The sequence below is a fragment of the Cricetulus griseus genome, chromosome 2 (assembly GCF_003668045.3).
Source record: "Cricetulus griseus strain 17A/GY chromosome 2, alternate assembly CriGri-PICRH-1.0, whole genome shotgun sequence".
NCBI classification, from domain to species: Eukaryota; Metazoa; Chordata; class Mammalia; order Rodentia; family Cricetidae; genus Cricetulus; species Cricetulus griseus.
The window spans coordinates 397,879,136-397,890,691 of NC_048595.1; the positions used below are offsets into that span (position 1 = coordinate 397,879,136).

At 49.6% G+C, this 11,556-nt stretch overlaps 1 protein-coding gene across 1 annotated transcript; it reads left to right on the plus strand.

Annotated features, from left to right (window-relative positions):
• Positions 1-1,690: 1,690 nt before the first annotated feature.
• On the plus strand, positions 1,691-5,162 carry LOC113833627 (keratin, type II cytoskeletal 8-like). The gene is made up of 5 exons (XM_027397862.2): positions 1,691-1,735; positions 1,815-1,919; positions 4,142-4,359; positions 4,646-4,677; positions 4,987-5,162. Exons 1-5 carry the CDS (start codon positions 1,691-1,693, stop codon positions 5,160-5,162), a joined length of 576 nt encoding a protein of 191 aa, XP_027253663.1.
• Positions 5,163-11,556: the final 6,394 nt, after the last annotated feature.

Sequence of the window (11,556 nt, forward strand, 5' to 3'; positions counted from 1 at the left end):
CTTTATGTAGTTCTGGCTATGCTGGTACTTGATATGCAGATCAGGCTGGCTTTAAACTCACAGAGATCCTCCTGTCTCTGCCTCCCTAATGCTGGAATTGAAGTCACATGCCACCATACCCAGGAGAGCAGTGGTTTTTATGCATAACCTCTATAAAGCAACAGAAAACAAATAAGCCTCTTTCCCAGGCCAGAGTTCCATTCACAGCACCTACAGCACGTACCGTCCCTAACTGCAGCTTCAGGGAGTATGACACACTCTTCTGGCCTCTGCAGGCACCTTACATGTGTAAGTGTGGACACACACACACACACACACACACACACACACACACACACACACACACACACAAAGAAATCTTAAAATCAAGTTCTAGAAAAATTGGACTTCCAGTAGTCAGAGCAAATAGCAATTTTTCCCTAATGGAAAATGGAAGGGAGCTGAGTATCACTTGCAACATGTCTGACAAGATACTCCTATAATGGGCAAATGCTCCTGGGGAATCTTTCCTGATTGGTGTCCTACGGGAGGAAGCCTCCCCCTCCAGCCCTCCTAGCACCCTCACAGCACCCTTTCCTTCCAGCCTCTGCAGCTCAAAACTCCAATAAGAACTTTGCAACTGTAACCAAGTGAGGTCACAAAGCTCCCGGAAGGGAGTGTCCTTAGAGATGGGGATTTTGTGAGCTCTTCAGGTTGGAGCTAGGCTTTGGTGTTCAAGAGCTGTGGAGTAGTTAGAGCTCCTTTACTATGGTGAGGCTTGCCTATGGCTCATTACTCACGTGGGTTGAGGGTTCTGGACTCCACCAGGTGTTCTAAGTGCTGCCAGCCACAAGTCATCTGCTGTATCCCATTTACCTTGGGCACATGCGACAGGAAAGGGGACATGGAGCACAAGAGACATTTATGGGAGATGTTTTACAATCTGGTCCTGTCTCTTCCCCATGTTCTCTCCGTGAAACTTGCATTGTGTTGATGTGAACAGCTCCTCATCAGGGTGGAGGCATGTCTGGTTTCATCCCTCCTTCAGAGTGTAGAACAAATGGCCTGACTTAAAATGTAGTCTGGGCAGCTGGGGAGATATCGCCATCCATGAAGCAGTGCTTGTTGTACAAGCATGAGGACCCAAGTTCGAGCTCTAGAACTCATGTCAAAATCTGGGTTTGGTGGTGTGTGCTTGTAATCCCAGAGCTGGAGAGGCAGAGACAGGAGGATTCCTGGGGCTCGCTCTCTCCAGCTAGTCTAGCCTACTTGTCAAGCCCTAGACACCAGTAAGAGACCCTGTCTCAAAAAACAAAACAAAACAAAAAAACCACCCACAGCCAAGGTGACAGCTTCCTAAGTAGTAACACTCAAATCTGACCTCTGGCCTCCACACACACTTTCACACACATGTACAGACACACACACACACACACACACACACACACACACACACACACACACCTCAAATATAATTTTAAAATTTAAATTATGTATTACCATTGGGTTTTCTTAAATGATGGTCATAGGTGACAAATTTTAGTGCTTGATTCCACAGAGTTTAACTCCCCCTGTTCTTGGAATGAACCCCAGGTTGTCCAGTCCCTAAAGTCCCTTGACAGATTCCTGGAGTCTGCACCAGGCTCTCTCTACTGCCTCTCAGTCTGGTCCATCAAAGTCACTGAATTCTTTCAGGAACACAGAGAATCAGATGCCTGGAGAAGAGGGTCTGGCGGAGACACCCAGCGTCTGTTGGGTACTGGGGGTTGCTTTATTCTTGACTTCCTCTCTCCCCTTTCCTCTGACCTCTGCTCTGCTCTGATGCCCCACCCCAGTGTGAGGAGATGAAGGCCACTGTGCAGAAAGGTGTGCAGAGCCCTCGGCACAGCAAGGAGGCCCTGAACAGACTTAACCAAGCCATCCAGCAGCTGAAGACGGAGGTGGGCGGTGCTCAGTGCCAGGTGAGGTGTTGGTGGGGGTGGCAGCAGGGCAGCTGGGGGGAGGGGATAGGTGTCATTGCCTATGACACATTCTCTAGATTCCCTCATCCTTTGGAAGAGGTGAGTTTTTTTGTATGTGTGCGTGTGGTTGTGTGTGTGTAAGTGTGTGTGTTTGTGAGGGTGTGTGTATGTATGTGAGAGTATGTCTGTGAGTGTGCACCAGAGTGTATGTGTATAAGTGTGTGGTGTATGGTGTGTGCACATGTGTGTGTGTGTGGTGTGTGTGTGTGTGTGTGTGTGTGTGTGTGTGTGTCTGAGCACATAGGAGTGTTGGCTGTATGTGACACTCATGCTTCCCTTTGGGCTCTGTTTTATATGAAAAGGCGATTAACCAAGAGGATATGTATCAATGCATATTGCATGGCCTTCCCTTTATATGTGTTTGTAAATTTTTCAATCGTCTTTGGGTTTGTTTGTTTTTTGTTTTGTCTTGTAATAATTCTGAGCTTATGCTCAGAAGTAACAAGATTTACCAGAAACTCAAGTTTTCCTTAAGCGCATGAAAACCAAGGCGGGTGTGGTAGCACACATTTGTAACTCCAGCACCCAGATCTCAAGTTCCAGGCCACCCTGTGCTGTATAGTGAGTTCAAGAGGAGTCTGAGTTACACGGCTTATTAGAGCTTGAGTTCTGGCTCATCAGCAGAACGTTTGCCTGACTTACCCAAGACCCAGGTTTTCATACCCTTCATGAATGAAAAACAAACATAAAATAGAGCCCTAATCCTAGTGCTTGGGAGGCCAAAGCAGAAGAATTTCCAGTTGAGGCCAGTCTGGGCTGCACAATGGGGTTCAAGCAGGTCTAGAATAAACAGAGGGAGACACTATCCCAACACAAACAAGCAAACCCGCAAAAACAACACAGAGAAGCAAAAGCCACCCCCTCCCCTCCCCAAAACCAAAACAAACATATGAAGAGCTGGGAACACCTCACTATTCCTCACAGGACACAAGAAGCTCCCTGGTGGGCCGCCACCACCTCCACCACTCCTGACAATGTCCTCTGACACTTGAATCTAACTCTCATTGCTCTAATAGCACTGTCTCTGTTCTGTAGCTGATGAAGGGCTCTGACTCCATGCCCCTCAAGGAATGTATCTGTAGAGAAAGACTGAAAGCATGTAGGAGAAGTTCTGGCCTTTTCAAGTCCCTCTGGGAACAGGATTTTGTGTGTTAGGCACTTGGCCTTCATCTTTTTTATTTCCTCCAGGCAGATCCTGAAGGTGTTTGAGACTCAGGCTCAGGTCTGCAGGGGGAGAGTATGCTCATGGATACCTTCCTTCTCCTAGTCTCCTCTTCTCCAGCCTCCTCTCTCCACCCCTGAAGCCCTCTATTAAGTCTGCCTGGCTCACCCTGTGCCCCTGCCCAGGGCTTTCTGTTCTGGCTCTGGTCTTACTTTTTGCAGTTTCAAGTGTCTTAAGCTTGAGACATATTCTTGGGGTATGGTTCCTTGTTCAGGAACTGATGGCTTTGAGACAAATGGGCCAGTTGAGGTTTCAGTGGTGACAGAAAGGGTGGGAAGACCCACAGTGGTTGAGTCTTCTACTAAACACAGCAGCCCCAGTTGCCCAAGAAGCAGCAGGCACCCTATGGGAAAAGAGTGGTTCTGATTTGGGTGGTCCTGGGGGTAGGGCCCAGAGTCACTTGGCTACTGAGCTACTCCCCAGCCCTCTGTCCTTTTTCAGCATGAGGTGAGGTCTCCATAGGTTTCCCAAACTGGCCTTTCACTCTCTGGAGCCTGGGAAGGCCTTGAAATTTTGATCCTCCTGCCTCAGCAGGTTTGAACCTCCAGATCCTGTTCATTCCTTATGAAACACTAACCCCAGTTTTCTTGATAGAGAGTGTTTGATACATCTCTAATCTTAACTCACGTGAGGAGTGCCATCTTGGACAGAGGTCTTAGCCATTCCAGTCGGTGGCCTCCAGTGTTAATCAAGTGCAGGAGGTAGGCAGTTTGTTTTATTTCATATTTTTTTTTTAATCTCATGGTCTAGATGTACTCAAATCAGTGCACAAATTTCAGAGCAGACCCCCACTTCCTCCTGGCCATGGATCATCTTCCCTCATTGGCCCCCAGGCCTTTGCGTAACCTCTGGACTTCTGAGGGCGGAGAAAATGAGGTAGAGAATATTTTTCTATCTATGGTCTTTGCTTCATTCCCAGCCCTGTGAATTAGAGAAAGCCAAAGACGTGGAGACCCTGCAGGATATGGCCTCAAGCAGCACTAAGGGCAAACTGGCCTGGCTGGAGGCTGCCCTGCAGCGGGCCAAGCAGGACATGGCGCGGCAGCTACGTGAGTACCAGGAGCTCATGATTGTCAAGCTGGGCCTGGACTTCGAGATCGCCACCTATCGCAGGCTGCTGGAGGGCGAGGAGCAGAGGTGAGGTACCATGAGGTCAGGGAATGAGTGTCAGGCTTTGGCTCTCCTGCAGCCTGTCTTCCCACACCTTGAACAAAAAAGGCCCCAGCACTGGTGTGGGCTGAGTCAGTGTCAGACAGTAGAGCCATTTGTCCATCAAGACAAGGAGACAGTGGTAGGAGCCAAGGCCAGACCCAAGGAGCTTGCAGGCTGGGGCTATCTAGTCTGGGGGCGTGGTAGTCGGAGCTGTCTGTCTTGAGGAATCTGGTAGGTGGACTGACTTACCTGTTGCTACTTTTTGCCACAGGCTTGGTCTGGGACTCGGGGCAGGGAGAGAGGGTAAGTGACTTGGGTAAGATGTGAGCTCTTCTGGCACCTTTTCCCCATTCCTCCAGTCCCTAGAGAAGGCAGAAGGGGTCTATCTGTGTCTCTGTGCAGATCGCGCTTGTGGTGGGCCGTTTTTTCTCAGGGGGTGATTTCCTGTGTATGTTATGAGAGAGGACTGTTATTTACCCTTATGTGGGAACCCAACCTCCTTCTGGTGCCGAGGAGCGTCTTGGAGAAGTCTGTGGGCCTCCCTGGCAGAGACAGGGCGGGAAGGCTTCCCTGAGTCCTTTGATCTCACCTCCCACGTGGCTCTCCATGCAGCTCCAGGCAGCGATGTCATTGGAGGTCCCGGCCTGACCTCGGTCTCCGCCCCACTTCGGGCACCAGGACTTTGTTCTCGTGGCCTGGACATGAGCGCCCCTGGCGGTGTTTGCGCGCTCTGCAGCTCCGCGGCCTGTGTCGGGGGTTTTGGCTGCCTTGGCTCTCGGGAATGTTGAACCTTTCCCTCCCGGCTTCCTTCCGGAGAAGACTAGGAAGTCGTGCATCTGCCCAAAGAATTGGCCCTCTTGTCTCAGATTCCCTCGCAAACAGAGCGGGCCCTTATCCCACCATCTCTTTTGCACCTCACCTGGGACTAGATAGGATGCTGGTGTCATCCTGTAGACACGGCCCGTGGCTTACCTGAACCTTGTTCCCTGCTCCTCTAACTTGCCCCATCCTTCCCCCCCCCCCAGGCTTCCTCCTTTAATAAAACTTTATGCAGTAGCTAATCAGCCAGCCTGTCTGAACCTGACTTCCGGGCAACCCCACAACCAAGGTCTAGCTCTGACCCATAGGCTCCAACCAATAATACTGCTGTGGAGGAATATGACGGTGTGTGGGTGCAAGGTAAATCCCATAATTGTGTGCCTGGGTCCACAGTCAATTATGCTGGCAGGCGGACAGGGGACACTTCTCTGTCCACTCACCGGTCCTTCACTCTCTCGGCCCTTGTTTCAAAGTTGAGGCCTGTACCCAGTGACTTGTACATACTAGGCAAGTGTTCCACTGCTCAACTACATTCCAGCACACACACACACCCCTTGTGAGGCAGGGTCTCACTATGCAACTCAGACTGGCATGGAACTTCCTGTGTGGCCCAGGACTGAACTCAAAAGTCTCCTGCCTCAGCATCCCAAGAGCTGGGGTTACAAGTGTGCACCACGACACCCAGCTCTACTGGAATGGTGGTCTAAGGTCCCATCTAGTTCTCAGCCCTGGGGACTTGACAGTAAGACACTCTAGCCTTGTTCTCTGGAGGCAGGACACTGGCACAGAAATAAGTAGGAATAAGGAAGAATGGCACGGGGAAGAAAACCTGCCCTCTGCTGCCCTGACATACTAAAGGCCAGGCTCAGGCCCAAGCTGGGCCGAGATAGACAACACTGGGTGGCTCAGGCCTGAGGCACAGGGAAAAATCCTCACCTTTATGTCCAGACCTGAGGGATAGTTTGGTCTGAGTTCTCACAAGGGACAGAAGATAGCCCAGTTATCTGAAGGAGAGGTGGCCAGAGCAAGGCTGGCTCTACAGGCTGGAGAGTGTTTAGAGAGCTCACATTCTTTTCCCTTGCGAAAACGATTACATCATCATTGTGTCTTGGGAACAATAGTTCCTGCTCTCCATGTCTGTCTCTGGGTGGGGTGCAGGTGCGTCATTAGCCAGAGGCTTGGCATTGCCTTTTAAGGAGCTTGAGTGCCAGAGTGTCTGCTGGTTCCTGCTTCAGCACCTGAGGAACAGGTATCCAAAGCGCTCCTTTCTTGGGTAAACACAACAGTCTCATTGAAAAGGAATGGATGGAAACTTGGCTTGCTGGTGACCACACACATCCTCGTCATCCCCAGTGGGTCTTCTCTGGTCCTTTCTAATCAGATACTCATTTTTTTTTCTGAGACAGTGTTTATCTGTCCTGTTCTAGAACTCATATGTAGACCAGGCTGGCCTTGAACTCACAGAGATCCGCCTGCCTCTGCCTCCCAAGTGCTGGGATTAAAGACCTGCGTCCCTACTGCCCAGGTCAGATACTCATTCTTACTGACTCCCCCAGTGCAAGGAACCCTGGGAGTGCAGGCCCCTCTGTGAGCTTCCAGTGTCCAGCTCTGTGTCCCCTTTGTTTTTCTGGGAGTAATGAGCTAGATATTCAAAGGCAGGTTTTTCTCTTCCCCCCCCCCTCCAGTTTCAGTGCATGTATCTGTCAGTGAGGGAGTTTTGAGGGAAGTACAGATAGAAACATCTCAGGGACTTACAGGCAGGACTCTTGGCCAGTGTCCTGTATCCTGGCTCCTTGGAGACCGACTGCCACATTTTCCCTTTCTAACCTCTAAGTTTTGATTTTCCTGGTGTCTGTCCAGAGATTCCCAAGGGCCTGGCCTCAGGTCTAGGGCTATTTGAATTACCAGAATATCTATGGTTTGGGACCTATTCTCTGAGAGGTTTCCCAAGCCATGGGCCACATTCCAGTGAGGGATGGGGGAGACTGGCTTGGTAGCTTTACCAGGAGTCATTTGTTCTGAGTTGAGGTGACTTCTGAAAAGAGCAGGGCTGTCCCCACTTCATTCATTGCTTCTCATTACAAGAGTGAGGTAGGAGAGGAAGATGGGAAATTAAGGGTCATGGGAAGGGGGAAAAGCCTCTTACCCTAAGACTTAATGTATATGTTTAACTGGCTGAATGTGTTTAACACACTGCCTGAATCAGGGAAGACGAACTAAAGAGAAAAAAGTACTTTGAGGGGCAATCAACAAATGTTAAAGACAGAGTGTGCAACTTTGAGTCTAATTTATGGGCATTCATTCTCTCTCTCTCTCTCTCTCTCTCTCTCTCTCTCTCTCTCTCTTTCTCTCCCTCTTTTTTTTTTCTCTGTGGCTTTGGAGGCTGTCCTGGAACTAGCTCTTGTAGACCAGGCTGGTCTCACACTCACAGAGATCCGCCTGCCTCTGCCTCCCGAGTGCTGGGATTAAAGGAGTGCACCACCACTGCCCCGCTGGGCATTCATCTCTCAATCCATACCTGAATGACTAATCTCACAAGCCCTCTACAATTTTTTTAAGATTTATTTTTTGGTTTTATGTGTACACATTGTGTGAATGTTTGCCACATGCATGCAAGTTCCTGAAGAGGCCAGAAGAGGGCATTGAATCCCCTACAACTGGAGTTACTGGTGGTTGTGAGCCCCTGATGTGGGTGCTGTGAATTGAACTCAGGACCTGTGGAAGAAGAAAAGGTTCTTAATTACTGGGCTGTCTCTCCAGTTCCCACAAGAGTGAATTCTTTAAGATAAGAGAAGTAAACTAGTGTATATATTACACACACACACACACACACACACACACACACACACACACACACACACCATGGTGCTTAGGTCTCCTCCTTTCTTCAAAAAAATATTATGTATACAATGTTCTGTCTGCACATATGCCTGCAGGCCACAAGAGGGTGCCAGATCTCATTACCAATGGTTGTGAGCCAGAATGCAGATGCTGGGAACTAAACTCAGGACCTCTGGTAGAGCCCTCAGTACTCTTAACTGCTGAGCCATCTCTCCAGCTCCCTCTCTCCTCCTTAGTAAACTGTACTCTGCTCACATGGATTTTTCAGGATCTCACCTGAGTGAAGGCCCCTAAGGAGAAGATTCCTTGGGAACTCCCATTCCTATCCCAAGAGGTCCATCCATGAAGATGGCTTTCTGTTGGCTCTGTGCACCCACTACTTTCCTGCCTCACACTTCATAGCACTCAGACCTGCCAGAAGCTGACCTGGGTTCATATCTCTATTTGAGCCCCCTGAAGACAGTGATTGTCTCATTCACCTGTCTTTAGGGCCCAACCGCATAAGTAGTTGTGGACAGATTGAGACCTTATGGTCTAAGTCGACTTACCCAGGGATATTTTGTGTGTTTCCCCACCATTAGCACGTCCCATCTCACATAATCCCTTGAAGTTATTTAAAAATATTTATCATGAAGGGACCAGCTCCCCATTTCGGCAGCTATGACAGTAACACGTGCTTGCCATGACCTTGCCTTGGTCACTAGAGGTTAGGTGCCTGCCTCGTGGCAAGGAACCAATCAGAAGTTAGCTGGTGGCACTATGCTTTACGGCTCTGGGTGTGCTTTACGGACAAGTGCACAGCAGTGACGCGCAGAGCATAGCAACCACCCTGGGAGCCTATGGGCCATAACAACCAATTGGCCAATCAACACAGGGCAAGCCCTCCAAGCCTGGAGGCACACCAATCCTGAGCCTGTGCGTACCCCTAGACACTCCCCTTACACTGCCCTACAAGATCTCTATGCAGCCCCTTTGAGCTGTCTTTGTTAGTCATCTACCATGGAGGGTGGGTGAAAGACCCGAGCTAACATGGGGTTAGCTCGTTAAAACAACAATAAAGCCTCATGCAGTTTGCATCAAGCTTTCGCCTCAGCCTGGTGATTGGGGTGGCCGAGTCCTGGGCTAAGATCCTGGAAGCCTGAGCTTTCTGGGGGTCTTACAATCACAGTGCTGGAGATTGAACCTAGGGCCTAGTGTGTGAAGAGTGCACACTATGCTCCAATCTGCACACTTTTAGGAGTGTTTAGAATACCTTCAGTAAAAGCGGTGCAAAGCCTAAGGCAGCTAACATCGCTCAACTACAGTTGGATCAACAGCAGGCAGGAACTGGCAGACAAGGTCAGGTGTTGGAACATCAAAGATTTTCAGAATGTTACTCAGCTGCATGAGGCTGTCACTATTTGACTCCCAGTGTCCTCCTGTGACATCTGCCTAAACAGCACATGTATGGTATTGAAGGGACCAGCCTCCCATTTCGGCAGCCATGACAGTTACATGTGCTTGCTATAACCTTGTCTTAGTCACTAGAGGTTAGGTGCCTGCCTCGTGACAAGGAACAAATCAGAAGTTAGCTGGAACCAATCCAGAAGTTATGCTTTATGGCTCTGGGTGTGCTTTACGGACAAGCACACAGCAATGACACAGAGAGCATAGCAACCATCCTGGGAGGGCCTATGGGCCATAACAACCAGTTGGCCAATCAACACAGGGCAAACCCTCCAAGGCTGGAGGCACACCAATAGTGAGCCTGTGCGCACCCCTAGACACTCCCCTTACACTGCCCTATAAGATCTCGGTCCTGTGGCTTCTCAGAGTCTTTTGCAAGCCATCCGCCATGGCTGGTGGGTGAAAGACCCGAGCTAACATGGGGTTAGCTTGTTAAATTACAATAAAGCCTCATGCAGTTTGCAGCAAGCTCTCGAATCTGCCTGGTGATTGGGGTGACCGAGGTCGTGGCCTGGGACCCCAGATACCTGAGTTATCCGGGGGTCTAACAGAAGTTTGGAGATACATTCTGCTATAAAGATGGATGTTCAGGGACAAGCCTTGAAGAGACCAGCTCCCCATTTCGGCAGCCATAACAGCCGAACATGTTCTTGTCTGACCTTGTCCTAGTCACTAGAAAGTCAGATGTCTGCCTCGTGGCAAGGAACCAATCAGAAGTTAGCTGGTGGTGCTATACTTTATGGCTCTGGGTGTGCTTTACGGACAGGTGCACAGCAATAATGCAGAGAGCGTAGCAACCACCCTGGGAGGGTCTATGGGCTGTAACAACCAGTTGACCAATCAACACAGGGCAAGCCTTCCAAGCCTGGAGGCACACCAATCCTGAGCCTGTGCGTACCCCTAGACACTCCCCTTATGCTGCCCTATAAGATCTCTATGCAGACGGTTTGAGCTGTTTTTCCCAGCCATCCGCCATGGTGGATGGACGGAAGCCCGAGCTAACATGGGGCTAGCTCGTTAAACAACTATAATAAAGCCTCGTGCAGTTTGCATCAAGCTTTTGACTCCGCATGGTGATTGGGGTGGCCTCGGTCCTGGGCTGAGATCCTGGAAGCCTGAGCTTCCCGGGGGTCTTACAGCCTTAAGGCCACAGGACAGACAGCCTTTCTGTTCCAGCCCCTAGTCCCAGAATCCTCCTCTGTAAAGGAGTGTAGTGATCCTGGGGATACAGATATTTCTCTCCATGTTTGTGACTTCTGTTCATGAATATTCATGTAAGAAGAGGCTGGTGGGCTCCTGGTCCCTGGAGATATTTTACCTTATATTCTACAAAAGAGCAATAACTAATAAACACAGATAGTGGTTGCTTGTGGCAGGTCCTGCCCAGCCATCGTACATCTGAGAAACTGCTTTTCACTCCCATGGAACCTGAGTTGTGGCCCCCTTTGTCATCCCCATCTTAGAGTCGTGCAAGCAGGCACAGAGAGAGCAAGCACACAGCCTACGTCTACTCAGCTGGGAAGACACAGAGCAGCCTGGGTAGTTGCTGTGTGCTGTTTATTGTGCTTGAGGCAAGGCAGCAGCTCTGGCAGGGCTCCAACCCCCAAAGGGACTCCATGAAGAAAGGACAGCTAAATCAAAGGTGGTTTTTTTTTTTTTTTTTTTTTTTTTTTTTTTTTTTTTTTTTTTTTGAAGCTTTACATCACATTCATGTACTCATGCCTTTAGGATTCCAGTAAATTACTCAGGTTTGAGTCTTCCCCACCTGACAGTGAACGGTGTTTCCTCAAGCTTCAGGCACTGGGGAATGTGATACTTATTGCCCATCATTTACAAAAGTGTTCTGGCTGCTTCCAGGGTCCACAAAATGAACACAAGACTCACTGCAGTTGTACCCCTCAACTAAGAGACAGCTGTTCCTCATCTCTTAGGGAGATGTCCTTTTAAGGTGGTGTGGCTTGGAAAACTGCACCATGTGTGAGCCTAGCATGGGCCTCAGCCAGGTCTAAGACCGATGGGAGCCCAGGGATAAAGACTGTCTTGGAAGCCCTGCTTTCAGTTCCATGTGATGCTGGA

Coding starts and splice junctions, on each gene's coding strand:
- LOC113833627 (XM_027397862.2), top strand. CDS start 1,691: ATGCCTGGAGAAGAGGGTCTGGCGGAGACACCCAGCGTCTGTTGG. Junction 1,736..1,814: donor AGACACCCAGCGTCTGTTGG/GTACTGGGGGTT, acceptor GCCCCACCCCAG/TGTGAGGAGATGAAGGCCAC. Junction 4,678..4,986: donor ACTCGGGGCAGGGAGAGAGG/GTAAGTGACTTG, acceptor CTCTCCATGCAG/CTCCAGGCAGCGATGTCATT.